The following is a 26,901-nucleotide window of genomic DNA, read 5'->3' on the forward strand; positions in this document are numbered from 1 at the left end:
CCATTTTACTTATCTAACCATCTAAAAGGGGTTTGTGGACTAAAAAACAAAAATTGTTATGTCCTTCTAATTGTAAATTTACAACAAAAAATTTATACTTTGTAGACTGAGGAGGGATCAAAAAAGTTGAATCTGAAATGCATATAAATAAAATATATGGAAATTAAAATTACTTCTGGGTAATTCTTGAACTCAGGTGAACAGTTGGATTAGAAGGACATAACAGATTTTGTTTATTAGTCCACAAACCCCTTTTAGGTGGTTAGATAAATAACTGATTAAGCCAACTAATATTGCTGAATTTATCTGACTTTTACTTTACTTTAATGTTTCTTCTGAACTTGTGAATTTTAATAATTATCATCCTGGAGTTTTAATTAAAAAGGAATTGATTTATAAAATTTAAATAATAATAATGAAAACATTAGTTCATTTAAGAAATTTATCTGCTATTAACACAATGATGTTTTTTGTTATTATTAGTAAATCCAGTACAAATTTATTACATCTTTATTATATAATAGACATTTTTAAAAATTAAATAATAGTGCTTTTATAAAATAAAATGAATAACTTTCATATTATGAAAAACTTTAAATAAATTTGTAATTATTTGGATTTAACAACATAAGGTAAAACAGTAATTTATAAGGAGAGAAAAATCAGTTTTATAATTACAATTTATTTAAAAAAATTTCAGTTCAATTTTTAAAATAATGATATAAATGAAAAGTCATTTCTAATATCTAAAAGATATTAATTATTGTAATATTTTCAAATAATAATATACCTGGAACATCTTCAGAAAGACAATTTGATGTGGATGCTTCAGATGCAGTAGAACATGAGGCTAAAATTTCACTTTCATTTGAGGCAGGACCTGTATGAACTGAATGATTATCTGTTAATCCACTTGTTGATGGAATAGCTGATGCAGTTGCTGAAGATTCTATTTGGTCTTGAGAAGTGCTTTCAGGATATATAGGTTTCTGAAAATAAGAATAATTAGTGTTAAAACCAATAAAACTTGACACTAATGTTATAAAGAGAGACATAACCTGCTTCTTAAGCCTAATCAAAACTTGTTTATTTTTCCAAAAAACATTTTTGGCTCTTCTTGAGCCTTTATTGATTTCAATATTTCAAAAAATTCTTGAAACAATTCTTAGAATATTGGAGTTTAATTAGACTTAGGTTAAAAGATATTAAGGTTAAGTTAGCAGTGATATGGCAATTTAATCATGTTAGCACTACAGTCAAACCTTGGATTTCGAATGCCTTGCTTTTCAAACAATTTAGTTCACACACAACATTTTAAACTCATATTTGCCTCAATTGATGAACAAGCTACTCGGCAAGAGTGACTACAGATAGTAAACATCCTATATTTTCTACATTAAAGAAAGTCAACAGCCTGACCAATCAATGATGGGACTACCGATTCAGAAGTTAGTGCCGAGATTCACATTCTTTCATTAGACATCATGACATGAATCATCAATGACATTGCTATTTAAATTAGATTTCAACGCATATGTGGAAAAGATGTTATTTCCAGTTTTTGGTAGTTGAATCATAATCAAATTACAAATAAAAACTGCATTAATTGACATTTACATAATATTAATGGCATCCAAAAATTCATGTTTACATACACTTAAGTTATTATATTAGTAAATTTTTGTTAAATATTATATCTTATAATATTAATATTTGGTAGCCAATTTAAAACTAAAAATAATATTTAAACTTAAAAATAATAAAATAATAATTAAAACTCTGGCCTTTACTGAAACACTGAAATCGAAACTAAAACTAAAATTAAAAATAAAATCAAATATATTGAAAAATAATATTTAGGAAAGTGTGAATAAAACTCATTAGTCTTGATTGATTTAGTTATATTCCATCCAAGTAGTCAGAGTTGAATCTATTTATAGCACTTTTTTGTAAAGTGTTAGCTTTGGTTTAGGTTTTGGTTGGCAGTGACATAATATTTGATTTTAAATATATATATTATAAAACAAAATGTTACATATATATATATATATATATATACACACAACAAGTATATACAGTAAGTCCTCTACTTACGAACTTAATCCATTCGTAGCGGTCGTTCGCAAGTCGAAAAGTTCTTAACTTGAAAAGACAATGTTTGGCGCAAAAACTCAAATACAACGTTGTTTTTACAATTATGTAATGTTTAGGCTACTTGAATAATGTTGAATTAAGATTGTTAAAGGGAAGCATAAATTCAAATCAATCACATGTACAGTACATTATTTATTAAAATTACTCATTTAAAACAACTACAAATGTACATATGTATGTACTGTAAATGTTTTAACGTAAAACTTCAAAAATAAACTTGACTATACATAAAAAATAACCAACTGCACTTTAACCTGCCATCTGTCGGCTTTGTTTGTAACTTCGAAAGTTCATAAGTCGAATGTTCGTAAGTAGAGGACTGCCTGTATATTAATATTACATTGCATTTGTAGGCACTTTTATGCATGAAATACAGCTAAAAAGATAAAAAAGGGCTTTGTTTTGGGGGTTGGAAACAGATTAATCTGTTTTATATTGTTTATGAGAAAATTTGTTTTGGTTTTAGAACAAATTGATTTTCAAACTTTTAGGAATGAATGTAATTCGAAAACTGAGGTTTGACTGTATTTTATTTAACAGCAGTTGATATTCGCATATCCGTATTGTTAACCTAAACCTAATTGCACATTCAACCACTCCTCACTGCATTCATGTTATGCTGTGATGCACTGCTACAATGAACTTCTTGTATATTGTGCAGTGAAGCATTGTTCAGGATCCCACTTGATATTTCAGAATGCACTGAAAGATAATAGTATGTATTTTTTCATGTGCTACAAGTTTGCAATTGCCAATGTCCTATTTTCATTAGGAGTGAAAATTACAATAGTTCTCTTCAAAGTAAGGAGTAGAGGGGTCATTTAGCACATGCCTGAAAGTCTACACATTGGCAAAAGGTCTACAGTAATTGCCATATTACTTTTCAAATAACTGACTGATGAGAGACTTTTGTTCCTGTCCTGTATATACACCTCCCATATATTTAAATGGCTCTAGCAAAAAAAGAAAAATTAGATTTTTTTCAAGCTTTGTGCCCATTGAGACTTTTGATCAATTATTCAAGAACTATAACAGGTTAAAATTTCAACCAACTTCACCAAAAGCAAGACCCTTATGGGTTGTGTGGAGTCCTATCCATTGGACTATATGATAGTGGAGATGACTTATTAAGTCCAACAAGAATCGAGTTCCATTTCTGTGATGTGATGGTTTATTTGCATGAGCAATAATTGTCAAGTTATTCATCAACATCCATTTGTGTAGATCAAATGTTTCCAGTTGATTAGTTTTTAGCAAATTTATATTAAAATCACTTATAATTGATGTTTTTAATTTTTCCATAATCCAAAATATCTTGTAAATATAATTTAAGAATATTAAAATTTGAGTTTCATATAATATGGAAAGTAAAACATTCTGTTCACAAAAAGTTAATACAGTAGAGCATCGATTATCCGACTTAATTGAGGACTGGGGTTGGTCAGATAACTGAAAAGTCGGATAACCAAAAAGTATGAAAAAATACATTATTAGTATAGTGTATTAGGCCTGGTTTAAATACTAGCCTCCCTTTCATGGTCGAGCCAGTGCTGCCAGCTAAAACATGCAAAAATTTAACAAAAATAATATTAAAGTAGCCAAGACATAACCAAATATTGTAGCGCCACATCACTAGCGAACATTTGAATTTGCTGACTAGAACACGGTCGGTTAACCGATAAGTCGGTTAATCGGGAGTCGGATAATCGATGCTCTACTGTACATCAATATCATCATATACAAAAAAAATGGTTTCTATTTTCTCAATATTTAATTCAGTTAAAAAATAAGTAACAATATCTCCATGCCTTGAATTTTCATGCTTGACACAAGAACAACAACAATCACAAAGATAGAAGGATCGATATCATAAGTCCAAGATTCTACAAATGTTAAAATCTGAGAGCTATAGTTACATTTATGTATAATATTCAAAATTTCATTGAGTTTATAATTTAATCTTTGGGAATTTATATCAAATATAAAAAAGCCTCTTTGATCAAAGTTTTGAATTCATCAATAACAAACACCCTTTAACATGCAGTCTTTTTTATTTAAACTCCTAACATTTTCAGTCTACTTTATTGACCTTCTAACAAAAATGTTAGAAGTTTAAATAAAAACAACTGCATCTTAAAGGGTTTTTGTTGTTGATCGACTTAAGGAGGTAAAGAAGAGTTTTCAATTCAATTATGTATTAACATTTCATTCAGTTTTGAAAAATTTTACCAATATCTTTCTCTAGAATTATTTTTAACACAACTATTTTCAGTTTTCTCTATAAAAATTTGACCATTTCTTATCCAAACAAAATTTAATATATCTTCCAATTTGCAAATTTCCAAATGCCCTATAAAATAAATAATAGAAATAGAGTTAAGAACTGATTTAGCCTATATAGATTCTATACTGTTCATTAATAATACCACAACTATTTGTGAAAATTTTCTGTTTTTCTTTTCATATTCTATTCAGAATTTTTGCTTACAAGTTGCAGATAATTGCTTAACATAAATCAAAAATTTTTCATTGATATTTTTAATTACTTCTAGAGGCTGAAACAACAACACTACTAAATTCTGAATCAATATGTTTCACTAATTTATCTAGTACAGGGATGGGCAACCTTTTTCTACATAAGGGCCGCATTTCAAAACTTTTGAACTGACGCGGGCCGCACACAAGAGAAAAGAAGGGGGAACTGTCGGTAAATCACAATTCTTTATTCATATATAATTATAAATTAGCCTAGGTATACTTAATATAGCTTCTGGCACTGATCTAAACGTAATATATCGGAAATATTTAGCCAAATATTAGTCACCGCTAGTTTTAAATTAGTTTCCATGTGTCTGTTAGTCGGTTTCTTGTTTTAATTTTTACTGAATTCATTGCGAAAAAACTGTTCACAAATATAAGTTGTAGAAAATAACGTTTGAATTTTTGTCGAATATCTCATTAAACTGGGAAATTGATATATTTATTCATATTTTATGCCACGCGGGCCGCAAAAAATATTACTACGGGCCGCATGCGGCCCGAGGGCCATGGGTTGCCCATCCCTCAAATTTCCAAAAGTATTATTGTCATGTTCTGCTTATTTGGTAGACAAATTCTGATCATCTAATGTCTCTTTAATTGCCCAATTTTCTTTCAGGAAATCATTCACAATTGACAACTCAGATTTATTAGATTGCACTTTCAATTATTTAAGTTTCTATATTTTTTTAGTTCATGAATATCATCTCTAAGCAAACCTATCTCAACAATTCTTTTTTCTAAGTTAAATCATTTCAACGACACTCAAATACTGCACCATAGAAGCATCAGATAAAGTTCAGTCAGATGCCAAAGAAAGGTCTGAATACTGTACCAGATTCAGATTTGCTTCCATTACATAAGAAATATCCACCAATAAAACATTACTTTAAGTTTCTATCAAAGTCTGTTCCGAAAGATGTATTTCTTTACACTTTGAACATTTCCATAGATCTTTATTGTTCTTGTTTAATTTTTGAAATTTTCTCTTGTGAAATTTGCACAATTAAAGTAAAAATATAAGACACACCTTAAATAAATTAAACTTCCTATAATATTTAGTCTCCTTATTGAAGACTCACCATATTTTTCTGCCACTATATGTCAGTTGCAGTTTCTTTTTTTAAAAAAGAAATTAAATATTTATTAAATAATAACTTCATTTAACATGCTCTTTTTTGAAGTTGAAGCATTCCAACCTTTAAACTTTATAGTCTCAATAGAGAAAAATTGATCAATGTAAAAGCAGGTTATGATTTATTAATTTTATTATAATGGAACGGATTTAATAATCTAATGTACTAGTTTTAAGTGCAAACTTAGAACACATTGGTATAATAGAGCGAATAGCTCTGTTACTCCAAGCTGACTTTAGATAGTTGATCGACCAACTAAATATTTCCTCCAACTAGTTAAAAATTATTTTATTTGATTTAGTTTTTAAAAATAATTGGGCTATGGATTAATGTGCCATTGAGTGTTGTTATCTGAGTATTGTTTTGTTAATAATTGATATTTCTAAGGAAATTTGCAGTAACAGCCAGTTAACACTTAACATTAAGCATCTTAAAAGTTTTTCATGAACACTAGATCTGTTTTACTGCTAGGACCACAAGCAATAAAACCAATATTTTGTATATGAATGAATATTTTCTATCGCACAAGAGTTGCTTATTTGGTTCCAAATCTTCTTTTTTAAAAAACTGTTTACCAGTGGCGTAGAGTAGTGGGGGCGTCCCGCCCCAGGCGGCACTTTTAGGGGGCGGCAAAATTTCACAATAAATAATAATAATACAATACAACCTGTACAATACACAGTAACGATGATTGTTCTTGCCGAAAAGTTCTTTAGAATTACTGTATATTTTAGTCTTTTAAATTTTGAGAGACCTAAATAAGGGGGCGGTGAATTTTCCTCCGCTCCAGGCAGCTGACACCCACGCTACGCCACTTCTGTTTATCTTTTAGAAATGGAAGGTTTAAAAGATGAATGTAGAAAAACTGTAACGAATTTTTTAAGTAGAAATATGATAAAGGGTAAACTTTTCACTGTGGAACATTTCAAATGTATGTAGAGAAGAAAAACTATTATCTAGAACTGAAGGAAGTAGGAAAAGAAAGATTAAAATGACTGAAGTGAAACATAAGCAGCTAACTATGCTGCTGTTTAGGCCACATTTTAGGCTTCATTTGAGCCTTATTTCAGTTCTGAAAACAATCTGTTGTTGTTATGAATAATGAGTCTTATTTTACATTGGATAGTTCTGAATCTGGGGAAGCAAGTTTTTACCGTGAAAAAGTTTTAGAAAGGACATTATGTCAAAAATAAAGTTCAAATGTAAAGCAAAGTTCCCAAAGAAAGTTTTGATGTGGGTAGCCATAAACCTTTGTGGGTGGTCTCAGATCTTTGTCCCATCAAAACTTTGCATTAATATGAAAGTACAGTAAGACCCTGCTTAATGCTGCCTCGATTAACGCTGATTCAATATAATGCAGTCTGCTTGAAGCGTAAAAAAAAATGCTCAAAATTTATGTTGATTCAAATTATCATGACATTTCATTGATTTGTATATAATATGATTATTCCCAAACATGAACTGATCAGCAAAAGTTGGCAATTCATCGTAGTGCTGTACTTTCCTTAAATCTACATTTGTTTGGTGCAATTTTGGAAAAAAATATATCATGGATGCCATAGGCAATATCAACTTTGCTTGGCAAGAATTAGCTGATAACTGCATGAATGGAGTGTGGAAGATGTTATGGCTGGAGGTATCTAAGAATTCTCAATGAGAAAAGCCTATTGTTGACCAAATTGTCAACCTAATCCATAGGAGATGTAGATGAGCATGATATTGAGGAGTTACTGCAAGTTTTTGGTGAGAATCTTACCACCGACGACCTTCAAGAACTGGCAGAACAAGAAATTCATGTAGAACTGGAAAACAGTAATTCTGAAAATGAAGAACCCAAAGAACTTGCTACAGATTTCCTTAGTAAGTTTGGTAATAATAACCAAAATAATTGATCAAATTGTAGCAAATGATGCAGATTTTGAAAGGAGTGCAAAAGCAAGACAAAGCATTTTGGATGCAATCTCCTGCTGCTGACATTTGTTTAACGAAAGAAAAGAAAAAGCGACAAATGACACTAGATGACTTCATTGCAAAAAACTCAAGAATTTCAAAAGAGCCAGGACCTTCATTACAAAAATGAACCTTATATTTCTGTGTTCATATGTTTGTATGTTATGTAACATATATTATTAAGCAAATTAATATAAAAATAACTTAAAATTAAAATAAAATCTGTTTATTTTTGGATGCGTGTTCTCCTTTCCCTATTTATTCTGTGTTAAGATGACCTCGTTTAATGCTGTTTTGTTTTGCGCTTTGTCGTCTAGGAACGTATCCCCCATGTTAAGCAGGGTCTTACTGTATATACTATAGTATGCATCAAGAAGAGAGAGTGCTTCTTCAAGAATGAATATAATCTGAATGGAGGTTACATGTTTTGATCAGACAGAGTATTGTCTTATTACATGCAAGACAATTGTTGCCTTTGACCAATAAGGGATAAGGTACCAGTATATTCCCCCATAAAAACAATATGTCTAATATATACCTCAACTGAAAAATAATCAGTTTTTGAATCAGTTAAAGTAGAAAGTGTATGACAGAAGTTGAGAAGCTAATTCCATTGCAGAATTTTGCAAAAGAATTCACAATAAGCTGTGCCAATTTACAACAGAGATTTTCCAGAATATTTGAAATGTACAAAAACAAAAGTTTGAAAAGCAGTAGACCATGAAATAGATTTGATTTTGTTAAATTGACCAACTGCTCAAATAATGTCTTTATTTTTTTTGCATGTATTATTCATTTTGTAACCCCACAACTCCTGGAATAAAATCATTTTCATATTCCAGTTTTTAATTTATATAGGCCTACTCCTAATTAGATTAATTCTAAGTTAATTCTAAGTTACACATAACTTTGGACTGGTACAGTTTCTAAATAAATTTTATTATAATTTTCTGATCCAAATCAATTTGCATTAAAATAACTATATATGAAAGTGACCAAACAATAAAAATAGGCTTTCTTACTACTATGAAAAAAAAGTATCAGAAATGATTCATTTAAATCATGCACATGCAAGGGTGCACTGTCATTTTTTTTGTTGTTTGGTACAACTTTCATTGACATCTAGCATCAATCTGTATATCATTGTCTGTTTTCATTTGCAAATAAAAGCCTGTTTGGTGTGTAAAGAATTTTTACACCAAATTTTTCAAAATGTCTAGTATAATTAAGCAAAGAACGTGCATTAAATTTTGTTTTCACAACATCGCTCTGGCTATTTAACCAAACAAAACCATTACAGCAGAGTTCATTAAAAATCAAACTTTACTTAACTAGAAACGTCAGTATGGACTTTATGACTACAAAACAAAAAAAAGATTACAATTGAAAGGATACTGTATTACAAAATTTCAGCTCACTAATTATACTAATAAAATTGGTTATTAGGAAAAATACAAATAAATTATTCAAAATGATTAGGGAAAAGAACCTAGCAGAATAAAACCCTTAGTCAGCAACAGATTTAAAATTCAACGACATACTAACCAGCAGAAATGACTACATTTTGAAAATGTTCAATTTTGCAAATGATCAATGTATAATGCATGCTTCACTTGTGTCTTTACAAACATCCATTTGTAAGAATAAATCCTAAATAATCTTACACTTATAAATATGACTATAATATTTAAATCCATGAGATGCAATTTCAATTATGCAAATTTTACTATGCAGATGATTACTATCTTATCATGCAAATAAAGCTCTAGCTGGTAAATACTAAAATAGCAGTCAAGATCTAATGCAACTCATTTCTAAAACTCAAAACAACAAACAAAATTAGGAAATAATGTAAGTAACCAAATACAGGGTGACAATAATTAACCCGTACAAAGTTTGTAGCAATGCTGCACCTGAACTTTTTTACTGTGACCAATTTACATACTATTGTTTAATTCTCCATGATTTCCTGCCCGTGTAGATGTACTTTCGATGTAATAAGAGTTAGTTCTTTATTTTTTTAATGGTGTCAAACAAATGTTGTGCAATTTTGGAGCTATTCCGGCAAGGAAAGCATCAATGTGAAATTGTTCGTCTGCTCGCTGTTCCAAAAATGACAGTCTCAGATGCAGTTCGGCGATTCAAGGAGCTTGGCCACAATGGTGACCATCCAACGTGGAAGAAAGCACACTGTCAACACGTCTAGGAACCACAAGATCATCACAAAGCGAGTTGACTGACATGCGAAGGTCTCCACGAGAAAAATTGCTCGTGAGATCAGAATCAATCGCAAATCGGTGCGGTTAATGGCAAAAAAGGAACTCATACTCAAGCCCTACAAGTTCCAAAAGGTTCAGCTCCTCACCAATGAAAACAAGTGGATGAGACTCCAAAGATCCCGTTAACTCAAGCATCGGGCCGCAGGTCGACAATGGGAGTGCATTCTCTTCACAGACGAAAAACTTTTCTCCGTACAACCATCAAAACGACAGGAACTGGTCCGCGGGGGCTCCTGGACGCTCAGCCGTCATCGAAATCACAAAATCCAATGTCAGTCATGGTTTGGGGCGAAATTTGTGCGAGCGGCAAGACACCCCTTGTTTTCGTCGATCAAGGGGCCAAAATCAATCAAGATGTGTACCACCATGACATTTTCGAGGCTGTGGTACTTCTGTGGGCTCAGCAGCATTTTGGCAATGTGAAATGGACATTTCAGCAGGACTCTGCGCCGACACACAGGGCGAAGAAGACTCAGGAGTGTGCAAGGCTCTTTTTCCTGATTTCATCTCGTCTGCGGAATGGCCACCGTACTTGCCGAATCTGAACCCAATGGACTACAGTGTGTGGTCCATTTTGGAGGCCAGGGCCTGTTCTAAGCACCATGAAAGTTTGGAGTCGCTGAAGCAATCCTTGCGCTGGGAGCAAGACAAACTGTCTCCAGAAGAGCGCGGCCCATCACTGAGAATTTCAAAACGCATTTGGGGCTCTGCATCAAAGCAAAAGGAGGCCACTTTGAAACTGGCTAAATATCTGATTAATACGTAAAGTATTGTCACTGTTATATGCTGTTGTTTTGCTAATTTTCATTTCTTTAATAAATTTACGATACAAAAAACTTGTACGGGTTAATTATTGTCACCCTGTATAACCATAAATCAAAACTTCTCTCCTGCTGTCTCATATAAATACCTTTCTTCTTTCTCTTGAGAATACAAGATTTGCAATTTTGACAAAGCAGATATATAGAAATGATATTTGTCATTTTGAATTATATAAAAAAACTTGATGTATGGAAGAATTCCTGGAATGTATCTCATGTATATGTTGAAAACAGACTGTATATATTACAAACTTTACATAACAATTCTGTTTAATGAAATTTTTAGATAGTTTGCAAATAGAAATTCAATTTTCATTAAAATCATTTATATTTTATTTCATTTAAAATGTTTTAAAATAGAATTTAAAGATGGATATAAGAATAAAACTAAGTTAACAGAAATAATTCATTATAGTTATGTTGCTGTTAATACATTAATTTAATATCAAACTTAAATATTAAATGCAAGTAAAAAATAAAATTTATTTATTTTAAATTTTCTAGGAAAAAATTATGGGCTTCAAATTATTTAGTCATTACATGACAGAATTGTACAGACTAATCTAAATGACATAGTAATAATCTTAAGAAATAGATGTTTGACAATACGAAAATTAGAAATACATAAAATTAAAAAAAACTTACATCTTCTGTCACCATTATTTGTTCCAAAAGGTTTGAAGATTCAACATAATTTCTTTCATAATCCAAAGAAGGTTCTTCAACATTCATATATTCATTTTGTTGCAATGCTGAAGGTTGAAGTGAGGAATGTGCATCCCTTGAACCATCATCATTCATTTCACAGGACTGATAATCTGACTGACTAGGCATTGTAAGCTGTTTATGAGAATCATTTGTTGATTCAGGCAATATCTCCTCAATTATTTCAGGAGAATCTGGTTCTTTAAGTTTTGATGGTATTTCTTCATTATCACTGGAATTGGAGTCACTTGAGGATCTTCTTTTTAGTTTACTTCTTTTCTTTTTACTTAATGGCACACTTTGACAAGATTTTTCTGTAGAAGACAAAATAGACTGTGAAACATTTATTAATGGCTGTTTTGTACAATCTTTCTTTGATCTCCTAGATCCACTGTTTCTACTTTCATCTGCAACCTCCACCAATCCTTTAATATTAAGCACTTCTGCTGTTTTAAGAAGTCCAGATAGTTGATCATGAGAAATACTGATTTCTCCTTTATATATAAAATCCACAACAGCTTTTAGCTCTGTATATTTTACATCTTTTAAGATAACAATTGGATGTTTACATGGATTTTCTAAAAACAAATTCCTGAAAAATGGACTACATGCTGAAAGGATAATTTTATGAGCTTTTAGACTCAAACCTTCACAAGCTAATGTCACATCCACAAAAGCTTCATTTGAAAGCAATTGATCAAGAACAGTTATCATATTTGATTGATGACTATTCCATTTCAGATAAAATTGTTGTGTTCCCATGTTTTTAATATGTATAAATATAAATGCACTAAATAAATAATTCCTGTAAAAAAAAAAACACACATTAAATATGAATGATAACATAATAAACAAATCAAAACAATAAACTAAAACTTTTTCCAGATTAGAAGAAATTATATTTTAGGTTATTGAACTAATTAAATAAAAAAGGATTTAAAAATAATAACTTAAATATAGTATTTATTTTAGGAATCAAACTGCATTAGGTTTTAAGATTAAATAAATCTGCTTCATTAGTTCAAAAGAAGTATTCAATGAAAATGAGCAAATATTTATTGTGACATGGTCACGATGCCGGGCTGCAATTTTTTATCATATTTTTAATTTATTTAATTTAAAATATGTGCTCTCCACCTCACATTAGTACTGTAGTGTCTTGCCCCCGCACATCATACTTTTCCATTAGCAATGGAGTGATGCCAGTCATCTATCTAACTCCTTTCGGGGGAAAATTTTTAAATTAAAATAACATGATTTCTGGTTTTCATCAGAAGTTTACATAGTTAATTGGGGGCTCCCAACCCTACGCTTTCCATATATGGTCTCGGTTTTCATTGGTCTCCGTTCTCGAGATTAAGGTAAGATGGACAGATAAACGACAGTGGGAATTTATAGGTCTACAATTTTTTCAAATTGCAGCCCAATCAAAAGATTCTGTGTAAGGAAAAATAGATTTGGATTAGAACTCTAACTATATACAATTCTCATATAAGGTTTTTATACATATAATTGCAATCTGTTAGAAAAGAATTTATTTGAAGTGTTTTTGGCTATAGTTTAGCCAGCATCAACATTTCTAACAAATTCCAATTTTACTTTCCTTAAACAGTGTGTTTCCTTACACTTACATCATTTATAAATAATAAGAAACTCTGTTTATATTGAAGTTATCAAATTTAATAAAACCAAACTCCAATTAATTTTAACTTTAAATTAAAATTTTATACATAATTCAGTATGAAATTCTATCAAAAATCACTATTAAAAACAGAATTTAACGTGATTATTTTTATATGCTCCAATGAAATTGATTAATAATAATCTAGTTTCAATTTCTACATTCAAATAGACCAATAATATATCGCTATTGATTATTCGATCTGATTGGCTTCTACAGTTTTTAAAATTAGACAGATAAACACGACGCTAATACCTGAAATATACAAAAACAAAATAAATCTATTTCTATTTTTGCTACATGTGAGTTATATTAACTTAAATCCATGTAAATTAAAATAGATTCCTGTTATTTTTTTCGACCAAAGAATAAAAAAACGAAGCTTTATGCATCACGCATAGCATAATAATGAATGATTTTAATAAAAACAGAAACGTAACTCACTCTCTCTAAAACTTTGTCAATTGCAACAATTAGATTCACATGTTACTAATAATCATTTTCACAATAAAATTGAAAAAGGATGCGGTTTAAATATTGTTACTGATTACCTGAAAAGTCTTTTTGCATGAATCGGAATCGATATTGGAATTGATTTTAATTGAAATAAAAATTCAAGTGACGAAAGTAAACAAGTCGACTGCAGCGAATCAAGAAGAAAAAAAATAGCCAAAAATAGCGTATTTTAATCATTTAAAATATCATTACTATTATTTATATTATTTTAAAAGATGTATTAAAATTATAAAACTGATATTTTAAAATCTGTGTGAAACATTAATCATTTATTAAATTTAACTTCTATATTTATATGAAAAACAAAAAGTTTCAGTAACCAAGTTAAATGATAAATTTCAAATAAGAAAAAAATTAATTATAATGAGAATTTTGGATATTTATTTCTGAAAATGTTTCGCATACTTTTAACGTTTTTTTCTATTCAAAACAGTGGCGTGCTGTCATTGGAAGCGATGGAAGCGCCGCTTCCACTTTTTTTTTTTTTTTTTTTTTTTTTTGTAACTCTTTCCGCCCTGTGGGCACTAAGAAGGCCTCTTACAGCAAGCCCATTATGGATTCGGCCAGGCCCACAATGGGGCGGCCGGGTGGTGAGGGACGGGACCGACGTATCCGGATGCACCACCCCCGAAAAATTCCTGAAGATTTTTAGACCCGTCCGGATTCGATCCTGGGTCCCCCAGGGCGGCAGGCTGCGAACCTTGACCGCTCGGCCATCCGGCCACCGCTTCCACCTTTTAATGTCCTTCCCTTGTATTTTATAAAATATAAATTTTCATATTTTAACGTACTTGAATTAATTAAAATTAATATTTTATTATAACTGCATCATGTATCATTTACAAATTTCAATACTACATGTGGAAAAAAAAACGATAAGATTGCTATTGTATATTCGAATAATTCAGTGGCGGAAGGAATGTCGAAACCGGGTCAGTCTCCAATCAGCCAGATTATATAGGCATTAGCACATGCGGTTTACAGTGCACCAACTTCACCTGGTTTAGCTGGTAGAAGCGACACACGCGTAAAGCGTCCAACTTTATATCCCGGAGCGGTTGTGGGCTGTTAGCCGCCTGCTAGATATTCGGCCACCCTCGCCTGATTATGTGAATCATGAGCAGACTAGATCAACGGCCGGCAACCCCCGGCCCGCGGGCCAGCTACGGCTCGCGAAAAGTTTCTATCCGGCCCGCGAGATCTTTAATAGATTATTAAATTGGAAAAATAACTAATTAATAGTTATTTTTCCAATTCTTTGTAATTTTCGAAATCGATAAGAGAAATAAATGTAGTAATTAACTTTTTATTTATTTATTTCATATTTGCAGACTTAAAAAATTACGAGTCACAAGAAGGCGTCAATTGACTACTACGGCCCGCGGAGAAAAACGTAAAATTTATTCTGGCCCATGTTATAAAAACGGTTGCTCACCCTACACTAGATTTATAACTTAACCCAACCGATAGGAGTTTACTGGCATGTTTTTATGATAGTTCTGTATAGTTGACAGGAGTTTTTTTAAAAAAAAATCCATTAAAATATTTGATATATTTATTCTGCGTTTATTCCGCTCTCCCGTCTTATATTACTTACGGATTTCAATGTTAAACCGGTGATATTACGATTTAGTATGTCCCATCTGTAAGGGGATGCAGAAAAAACGTGTACAATTCTAGTACAGTGTTAAAAATTAACTGTTACTTTGGCAGCATCATTTACAACCAAATTTAATGAATGAGACGTACAATGGTACAAGAAAAAATTCTAGAATTTATTTTCCTTAAATTTACGATTTATATATCCATTGTCATAAAAATTTGTCTTTCCAATGTTTTCCCAAGACTACAGATATTCAAGTACAAAGTAACCGGTTGACGGCCGGATGGCCGAGCGGTAAAGGTGGCAGCCTACCGCTCTGGGGGACCCGGGATCGAATCCGAACGGGTCGAATAATCCCCAGGAATTTTTCGGGGGTGGTCCGTTCGGATATGTCGGGCCCCGTCCCTCACCACCCGGTTGCCCCATTGTGGGCCTGGCCGAACCCATAATGGGCCTACTAAAAGAGGCCCTCTTAGTGCCCACAGGGCGGAAAGAGTTAAAAAAAAAAAAAAAAGTAACTGGTTTCGACTTATTTCTATTTAAGAAGTAATTAAATAATTAAGAGATCAGGGAATGGGGACATAAATAAAACACTGCTGAAAGAGCCAGAATTTTACTTAAACAAAAGCTTGACCGAACCAATCACTCGCTCAGTACAGTGGGGAACTGATTTCCGCGTAAACCTGGTATTAAAACGAATTAGTTAGAAAACAAATGACTATTAAGTTTAACATAGTTAGATTTTTACAGCTATGGTAAGAAACGTTTAAAATTTACAACAGCCCTGTGGCGTCCTTTGAGATATACTAGTGATGCGACAAAAGAGGCATTTGACATTGACCGGTATCGGCACCTTCGGGATTTGGCACGCACACACTACATACCTACCTGGACCGTCTCTGATTCCATCCATTAGCTACTCGTATCGAGCTATTTGACTAAGTGGATTGTTTTAAAATTTAAAAAGTAAAGAATATTTTATGTTATTTTTATGTACGTTTCTTTACAAAGCTATATTTTAATTATAATTTTTTTAAAAAGTATATTAACACAATCGAACAATATATTGTACCAGTAAGTTTTTATAATTTATCTTTAATTTTAGCCCTTATATCGTGGCTAGCGATTCAGAATGTAATTGTGATATTAAAAATACTTTTAGAGAAGTCTACAGTTTTTACTGGCTTATCGAACAAATAAATACGAATGGACCCTAGACCAGTGATTCTTAACAGGGGGACCGCGGTCCTCTGGGGGTCCGTAAGAAGTTTGCCGGGGGGCTGCCAAATTATGCAAAATTTCCTTCGGAATATAATAAAAAGAAAATTGATGTATAACCGAATATCGTATTGAAAAGTGAAATAAGAAAGATAAAGTTTTCCTATTTAGTTTTTTTTATTTGACTTTTATTTCTTCCTACATACAACTTTGTTAGTACAGAAGAAATAAATGCAAATATGCTACTTACACCGCAGTATTTACTTCTTTTATTCCAAAGTAATTCTAAGAAACTATTAATGCTTGGAATTTTAAAAATAATTATGCAAAAATAGTAGGCTTAGTAGTAAGGTTAGAAAATTTAAATATTTTTGCAAAAGTTATGCAAAATCTTTACAACAAGTTGTGGGTGTTTTAGTTTAGTTTTAGCATCGGCTTTGGATCTAATAATAGTGCATTTCTTTCTTATATTGTGTGTTTAGTTTTAATTATTTATAATTAACCCACAAAAATGAGCAAAAAACAGAAAGGAACATTAGAAAATTTTTTAAATGTAAGTAATCACGGACCGGGACCTTCAAAAAGAAAATATACTGAAGAAAATACTAGTGAAAGTTCTGACGATGATACAGTGAAAAACGCAACGGAAAAAACCACAAGTCCTAAACTAAAGGTATAAAATTCAGTAACATTAAAATTAGAAAATACAATCGTAATTATATCAAATATGGGTTCGTAAGAATAGAATTTCAAGGAATTACAAAATCACAAGAAATCTCGTTAAATTATTTTCGAATATTTTTTGTTTTTTCTATGAATTTTTAATTGTTTATTTTATTTTTTGTTAAAAATAAATGAGTTTTTATGTTTAATTGTAAAGTTTGAATGTTATTTAAATAGAAAATGAAATAATAAAGTTATGATTTACATTTATTTTATAAAAAAATAAAGCAATAATAAAAAATCAATTTATTATAAATAAATTATTAAATATAAATTATTATTTAAAAAATGAGGGTCACAAAAATTATGAAATATTTGGTGGGCTGCGAGTATAAAAAGGTTAAGAACCATTGCCCTAGACCATCACTGACGCGCAATTAACTGTTTGCCCCTGGAAGTCGGCTTCTTACAGGAACACAGCTTCCCTATCATCAAATGTCACGGCACGCCACTGATTCAAAACGTTTCCTGAAAGGAGTTAATAAACGACTCTATTGTTAAAGGAAAAGTATTATGTACAGGGGCAAACCACTAGTAATTGAGGTGGAGAGCGTATATTCTAAATTAAATAAATTAAAAATATGATTAAAAACTGCAGCCCGGCATTGTGACGATATCACAATGAATAATTAATCGCTCGTTAATTAATAAGTTTACTTTTTACTCTTTCCGCCCTATTGACACTAGGAGGATCTTTACTCCATCACCATCATTGGTTTGATCATGTCCACAATGAGAGCAACTGTTAGTTAAGAAAAACTTAGTTAAAATATGTGGGTGAAAAAATATAGTCAAACAAATACGACTAGTTCAACAAATAATAGACATTCAATAATTTATGATTCAATAAAATTAGTTTAATTAGTTTAATTAGAATTATTCACTTATTTTCCAGAGTAGCTACTGTCTATCATATTTTGCCACAACACTACGTAACAATGCGCCAATTTATACTTTTGAACTTATGGCTACTCTATACCAGCGGCTAAGTAGATAAAGCCACTAAATACTAGTTGTCGGTTCCGGGTTTACGCCTGACTAACAGGCTGGCCACATGGAGTTTTTTGGAATGTTTTCTGTAAGGACCCAAACGAGGTCCGAAATAGCAAAAATGCAGAATTCTGTTGTGAAAAAAATAACGATAAATTATATGAGAGAGAGAGAGAGAGAAAAAAAACTCTTAATCAAAACAACGTAACGAAAAATGTAAACAACGAGTCTCGGGATGACGTCAACGCGTGTTAAACGACCTGTTAATGTTTAATCCAAAGGTAGAACTTGAACACACGCACTCATAAAGAGATATAAGGTTGACACAAGTATTCAAAGAAAAAATTAAACATAGGAAAACAATTTCAGAAAAAGGGAAAAATTGAAGAGATAGAAAAATATCGCGTGATCGTTAGAATTCCAAAATGACATCAATTGCAAACAACGGATTAAATTATGAGTGCAGGTGTTGTGGTTCTATCAACAATCTTGGAGCATAGTCGACAAAGGGTGTCAAATAGACACCTCGAATCGGACCTTTCCCGCGACCCGACATGGTCTCGTTTTGCGCTTGGAAACAAAGGGGAGGCCAATCGGGAAGCGAGGAAAGGGACGAGGGACCAATCCGCAAGGTGGACAGGACACGGAAAAACGTATAAAAACTGGGACTTCAAGGTCAAAAAGGGAGTTTTCCGAAAGGACTGACATGCCTCTTGTGGATTAAGACAGTGTGTGTAGTGTCGTCACTCGGAATTTTAAGTGTGTCAATGCCCGTCTCCATCGCCATCGTCCAACAGCCCTTCTCGTCCACCCGGGACTGGATAAAGTGACCTGCCGAACTCTTGCGTTCTGAAGATCGCCGAGATTTGGATCAACTTAACCGATGTAAGCATGTATTCGTCCAAATAAACGGTTTTCCGCATGTAAACACTTGTCATCATTTGCCTCCTTCGCCACCGCCCACATACACGGGTTCCCTTAAGCTCATCCTGACGCGGGATATTTAAGCCCAGTCTACACCAGTCCAAATCTTACACTGGTGTCAGTGACGCGGGATTAATTGTATCCCCCCTTTAAAGTCGGCGAATCTTACATTTCACATACGTAATACCAAAAATAGCAGTTTTTCTCATAAAATCCTCCTTTGCAGATCGCTCGTGTTTAATTCCTTATCCTATCAAACCAAATCTGCAGTGCTTAGGTTTGATTTCGATTCAGGCTTTCTAAGTTGTCGTTGATAATACAGATCGAGTTGCTTTTTGCCATCCGTTACATATACAGGCTGATCCCGTATATCTACAAGTGTTTTCCAACAGCCGGTCCGCGAAAAATATCTGATCTTACTGACGCTGACGCAGCCGATTTCAAGTGAAATTTAATAATCTAATATACAGTTACTATACGTACTTTGTTACGTAATAATAACTATATAAGTATATATAAGCGTACTAAATAAGCAAACTTCACAGTCACATTTAATTACAATCCAAGTAAAATTATCCAAATTTTACCGGTCTACGGTAGGGTTGCCAACTGAAAACAATAAAAGTAGCTAAAAGCAAACAAAAAACTCTATAAAAATAGCTAAAATTTTTCAAAATTCTCTTAAAAAATAGCTAAACAAAAAATAAAAACCAACCTTTAATTAATCTATTTTTAACTTTATTCAAAAAGTCCATTCGTCGCTAAATTCCATTACTACTTCAATTTCTTCATTGTGTTCAAAAGATGGTCCTGCTTCAAACTGTAAATGTTGATATGATTTTAAAGTGCCTATTTTTCGAATGACATTTGCTGGCAATTCATAATCATTGCTGCATTTTCCTAATCTTTTCAAACCATATCTAATCGTTAATATGCTACTGAGTGAAATAATATTCAATCTATTCCGCAGTTTGGTCTTAACAATATTCATCTGACTAAATAAACGCTCTACTTCTGCGTTTGAGTGAGGTAATAAAAGAATTTTTAAAACAAAATTGACCAAGTCTTGAAAGGGATTTTTTCTGGCAGCATCTCGGTATTGAGCTACCTCCATCCACAGGTTTATCGTGCTGGAAGTTTCTTATCACTGGATTGTAGGGATTTTCCTCCATTGAAAGTCAATGCGAGTTAATACTGCATTATCAGTGAAAAACATTTTCGCAAGGTTTATTATATCACTTTTAATTGGGTCGAGACAATGGTCAATACTTAGTGACGTCATGGTTTTCAACATTGATATATTGTCAGGCAACCTCTGCCGAAGTTGTTTTATAAGAGACAAAAGGAAGGCAATGCAGCGACTACGAATATTTTTCTTTTCTTCATCTAACAGTACAGAATTGTTTATTTCAGTTTCAAACTGATAACCCAAATATGGATTGAGTGCTAAATGGTTTTCAACCACTACATCATTTGTTATTTTTGTTCCTGGAATAACAATCTTAGAACAACAAGATTCTATTAAATTTAGCAAGTCCTGTAGCAACTTCGTAGGATCATTATTCTCAGATTCAAATATTTTATTTAATCTTTGAACTTCATCAAGTACAGGTTTAAGAAATAAAATAAGAAATTTTTTTGATCATCAAACATTGAGAACAAAATTTCTGCTGTATAACCAGTGGCGTAGCGTGGGTGTCAGCCGCCCGGGGCGGAGGAATATTTCGCCGCCCCCTTATTTAGGTATTTTTACAAGATATTATTTCTTGTGAAATTTTGCCGCTTCCTATAAGTGCCGCCCGGGGTGGGGAACCCCTGCCGCCCCCACTACGCTACGCCACTAATTCTGAGCTCCTCCGATATAACTACGTAACTTATATTTGAAACAAAATTTCATAGATATTTTTGTAATTTTCTATAATGCACACGATTTTCCACGAATTCACCACTCACACTGACATTTTCTCGCAAATTTATTACTATCTTCCAATTACGATCTCTTTATGCTTTCTATCGGACAATATGTGTACCATGATGTGTGTTGCAGGATGACATTCCGTCACACTACTATTTCGAAACCTTTTTCATCTATTTCGGTACTTAGTCACACACTGTGACTAAGTACCGAAATAGTAGTGTGACCGAGGAAATAGTAGAGTGAACTTTACCTGTATTTCCCGAAAACTTTCGAACTCCGAACAGTCCGACGCCAACAATTTTTTCTTTTTTTTTTTGTTTTCGGTGATTTCGTAACTTTCTGAAACAAAATTACGCTTTTATCGCCTTTGACCGGTGCATTTCCTACAAGTTTTTAACAGAAGGGACGTAAAATTATCGTTACGCTATTCCTTACGACGTTACGAACTGTAAACATAATTGAAATGTTGCGCACAGATATCTGTGCGCGACATTTCAATTATCTGAATTATACGAAATTAAAAGCTTATTGAATATTTGTAGTAATGACTTAAATGGTTTATCTTAAAAATTTCGACATAATAAGTGACGCGCTTGATGTGAGGTAATACTCAACTAACAATACTTTACAATTGTTCTTTTTCATATTGTTTCTATTTAATTTTTATTGTCGTTTCTTTTCAGATAGTTTTCAGCTGAATTCTGTTTCGGAAGGTCTCACGGAAGTAAGTAATCCTTTGTTTTTGTTTATATAATTAATATTGAGTATAAATTCTAATAGAACATCGACCCGAAACATATTCGGGTCGATGTTTCGGGTCAAGTTTAGATAATTATACAAATTATTGCTAAATTAGCGAGATTGATTTATATACAGATTTTTGTTATATTCGAACTTATTTTCGTTCAAATTCTGATAACTCTCAAATTATTAAAATGAAAATGCGGTAAATGTGCAATAGTTTGAACAGGAATCAGTTCAATAAATAATCTTAGTTTTTTTAATATATTTTATGTACATTATAATTTTCTACGCAAAGTACTTTAATTCCAAGATTTCTAAGCTATATTTCATGTTTGATTAACAATACGAAGTACAAAAAAACAAAAGAAAGCGTCTTCTGTAACAATGAATAAGCAATGTTTTATTCAGTTAAATCTAATTTCAGTGCCGAAATCGAATAAAACAGTTAAACAGCACTATCGCCAGGATCAGTGTCATCAAATGTTTTATAATATAAGCAGAATCAATTAGGTAAGTTCTCATCTTTCCTCTTATTAAACTTTTTTTAAATTTTTACAAAAATATTACTTTCAGGTATCGACTTTGAAACTAAAATTTAACTTGAACAATTTTCTTCCCGACGCCAGACAGTAAAATCACGATAAGTAGCATGATTTTTACACCTTCTTTTAATTTAATATCATAATATTTAAGTTAATGATTTCAATAAGTAATAACCGGGTTCTTTCTAATTCTAATTGATATATAAGCTGGAATTTTACTAATCTTTAATATTCTAATTTCATATAACATTCACTCGATATACTTATTAACAACTATATTAATACATAACACGTATCTTAAATATTTGGCGCTATGATTACATGAAACATTTGACGATACACAAGCTTATTTCTCTTTTAAAAATAGTTCTCATAATAGGTAGATAACACGTATCTTAAATATTTGGCGCTATGATTACATGAAACATTTGACGATACACAAGCTTATTTCTCTTTTAAAAATATTCTCATAATAGATAGATAACACGTATCTTAAATATTTGGCGCTATGATTACATGAAACATTTGACCGATACACAAGCTTATTTCTCTTTTAAAAATATTCTCATAATAGATAGATAACACGTATCTTAAATATTTGGCGCTATGATTACATGAAACATTTGACCGATACACAAGCTTATTTCTCTTTTAAAAATATTCTCATAATAGATAGATAACACGTATCTTAAATATTTGGCGCTATGATTACATGAAACATTTGACCGATACACAAGCTTATTTCTCTTTTAAAAATATTCTCATAATAGATAGATAACACGTATCTTAAATATTTGGCGCTATGATTACATGAAACATTTGACCGATACACAAGCTTATTTCTCTTTTAAAAATATTCTCATAATAGATAGATAACACGTATCTTAAATATTTGGCGCTATGATTACATGAAACATTTGACCGATACACAAGCTTATTTCTCTTTTAAAAATATTCTCATAATAGATAGATAACACGTATCTTAAATATTTGGCGCTATGATTACATGAAACATTTGACCGATACACAAGCTTATTTCTCTTTTAAAAATATTCTCATAATAGATAGATAACACGTATCTTAAATATTTGGCGCTATGATTACATGAAACATTTGACCGATACACAAGCTTATTTCTCTTTTAAAAATATTCTCATAATAGATAGATAACACGTATCTTAAATATTTGGCGCTATGATTACATGAAACATTTGACCGATACACAAGCTTATTTCTCTTTTAAAAATATATTTTTTTTTATTCAATCGATACCTAATAAATATCTTAATATTTTTCGTTCCAATTTATTTTTCTGTATAAAAACAGTTTCACTACACAAAAATTGGTTGCAAAAGGCTTAAGCAACAGCGTCTTTGTTACAATATAATAACTTTTTAGTATGTTTTATATGCAATTTTTATAATTTGTAGTTATTTATATTTTGAACGTAATTTTTTTATTCGTTGCTATATTGATTTTTATATGAAAAATCTGTATTGAAACTTCACATCGTTTAATAGGAAAGTTTGATGAAAATGACATAAAAATTAAATTTTCGTAGTTTATTTTAGTTTGCCGAATGAATCGAATAGCAACGAATATCCAGTTTTATTCCTCGATTGTTATTCTGTCGAGCAATCGGGGTCAGTTTCTGGAAATCAAAAAACTACCACAAAATGGGTGTCGCCTTGACGTGGCTTAATGGCTTAATGTGTGAAAATTTTATCGAAGTTCTAAAGATAATTTTTTCCACAGACTAAGAACACCCGACAGAAATTTGAAATGTTTTTAAGTACAATTTTTTTCAAGCAGTTTTTTTGTCAATTACGCTAAAACACAAAGCAATAAATGTGTTGAATCTATTGCTTTATTCAGGTAAAAACAGAAACATAAAATGTATTGTATTAATTTGAGAAAGATCATGGTGGTATGATTAAGTAAACATTTTCCATTAAGTGGAGAGTAACCAAGGCTGCTCAGAATGCTGATGTCAAACTTCACAGCAGAAATTTATACGAATAAACGTTGCGTTGAACTACTTCCAAATCTAATGAAATTAAATGAATAGTGTCGCATGAATGTGTTTTGATAATTTGGGTAACGTAGATATTCATGTTTAAACCAGTGGCGTAGCGTGGGTGTCAGCCGCCCGGGGCGGAGGAAAATTTCGCCGCCCCTGCCGCCCCCACTACGCTACGCCACTGCGTATAACATCTTCCGTTTGTTATAGCCAAATAAAAATTTGCCTTTAAATTATTCCATTGTTTCAAAATTCTATCAATAGCAGTCTGAATTGATACCCAACGAGTCTCACTACTCCGCTGAATACTAAACGATGGCTCGGCTTTTATATGTTTTTGAGTTTTCCTATGCTTTTCTAAATCACTTTCTTTTGCTATCAAAATACAGTTACAATGTTTACAGCGACCCTTTGTATTTTCTCCTTTTATTTCCTGCAACCAATTTTTATACCTATCGTCACTTAGCCATCTATTCGAAATTTTTGAGTGTATTTTCTTTCATTTGGCATTTTCATTGATATCAGGGTAATAAATAATAAATTGCAATACCAACAAATAATAGTAAATATCACAAAATGACACTGTATTACAGCACTTGGTTACTCACGATGTGGGATAGGTAACTTATAAGGATTCCCAAATTTTGAATGTAACAACGATCACTATCAAACTTTAAGAAAATCGACAAACTATTTGAATCAGGATTGGACCTGCTACTGTTAGTCGCGACGATAATGCCCATTAAGCTCCGTCCCCTTTACAAATGTTTACCGTATTTGGTCATGATAGGAAAACTTGAGCTCTGATTAGGGTTGCTACTTATTAAAAATAAGATTTCCGACTTACGCACATAATTATTGCACATTAAAAATAATATAAATGAAGAAATTTATTAAGTTTTAATAGTTTTATGAAATTTTTTGATTTCGTTAAAAATTCTCTAAAATGTAGCTAAATTTACTAAAAAAACTCTCTAGAAAAATCTCCATCGCTAAATTTAAAAAAAGGCGCTAACTAAAGCAAAAACTCGCCAAATTTAGCGACTTTTTCGCTAAATTGGCAACACTAGTCCACGGTGAGAAAAAAAGCTGAAAAACTTTGCCCTACAGGATCAGATTCGCTAGTAATAGACAAAATTGCGACTGGACATACATCCTTAACCACTTAACATTTCGGTTTATTCGTCCAAAAAATCCCTTTTAAGTGGTTATAAAAGTGAATGATTATATCCGGCAAATATTGCTGGTTTTAGCTTCGTACTGAAATATATATACAGTAATACTTCGACTTACGGGAACCCGGAGTTACGCGATTTTCAAATCTCGTCGATTCATCTTTTGTTTGAGCGCCACGCAACTCTTGATTACTCACTCCCCCCACATTATTGTTCAGCTTACATGTTCGGACGTGTCGCGCGGAATCGACGCATAGCTACAATTTATTTTTTTTTGTGTTTGTCGGGGTAGAATCGTGCAGGAACACGATTCCCGTTTTTGTTTTGTTTTTTTTTTGTTTTTTTTAACTGGTAAAGGTCGCCGTTACAAAAAGACGGTTGAGGAGGCAACCGTTGGAGTTTGAATGCATATCCGCTAATTGGCGACCGAGACTGATCGAGAATGGCTAATTTTACGAAGCCTTCTACATCAAAATAACTTCGGTTTACGATTTTAATAATATAATTTGTTATACATATATATTATCTAAGATTTTATTAAACATTTTTTTTTCTAAATTATTGTTTTCTTTAGTCTCCGGCCCCAATTAAAAATAATTTGTATGTACAGGTATACCTCGTCTTACGTCGGTAATTGGTTCCAGGAGAGGCGACGTAAGTCGAATTTACTTGTGTAGTTACGACGTAAGTCGTAGTTTCGACTTAGGTCGTAACTAAACGCCAATAATGAGCACTTAAAGACCGCTAAATAAGACGACAACACAGAAACACATATGTTTTCGTGTTTCGTTCTCTAGGATTTATGATGATTATACTAACATTTACTGTAAATGTACATATTTTAATATGATTTTGTGCGCTTTCAACGCTTTTCTACTGATATTACGACTTCAAAGTTTGTGGCAGACGGATTTAAAGTCGAATAAAATGACTTAAACATGATTTTTATTTTCCATATACTTTTTTGACAAACGACGTATAATCGGGAACGACGTAACTCGAGGTACACCTGTATTTATATGCGAAATTATACTTCGACTTACGCGGTTATCGCTCGGTCCCACCTATCGCGTAAGTTCGGGGTATTACTGTATATATATATTTTATCTACATGCCCCTTGAAGTAGTGCATTATGGATGAGCATTCGGTAATGGACCACTTGGACACAAAAATATATCTACGGAAGTTTCGGATGTTGAATTACGCAAGTCTAAGCCTAGATGTACTTTTTTCAAGATTGGCATCTGCTGAAATAGTACTGTA

The 26,901-nt window shown here is 32.0% G+C and overlaps 1 protein-coding gene across 3 annotated transcripts in view; it reads right to left on the bottom strand.

Annotated features, from left to right (window-relative positions):
* The window catches only part of LOC136985899 (longitudinals lacking protein, isoforms H/M/V-like), a 65,069-nt gene that overhangs the window by 33,211 nt on the left and 4,957 nt on the right, over nt 1–26,901 (bottom strand). For 2 of the 3 annotated variants that reach the window (XM_067283294.1, XM_067283292.1), the window contains exons 2-3: nt 11,524–12,388; nt 791–989 (exon numbers count right to left, since the gene is read on the bottom strand). In XM_067283294.1, the coding sequence (XP_067139395.1) occupies nt 791–989; nt 11,524–12,345 (1,021 nt within the window). In that variant the 5' untranslated portion in view covers nt 12,346–12,388. Of the gene's footprint in view, nt 1–790; nt 990–11,523; nt 12,389–13,815; nt 13,903–26,901 lie in introns of those variants that run through there. The other variant, XM_067283293.1, reaches the window with a different exon arrangement.

The sequence above is a fragment of the Centruroides vittatus genome, unplaced genomic scaffold, assembly GCF_030686945.1.
Source record: "Centruroides vittatus isolate TY-2023 unplaced genomic scaffold, ASM3068694v2 contig_980, whole genome shotgun sequence".
Classification (NCBI taxonomy): Eukaryota; Metazoa; Arthropoda; class Arachnida; order Scorpiones; family Buthidae; genus Centruroides; species Centruroides vittatus.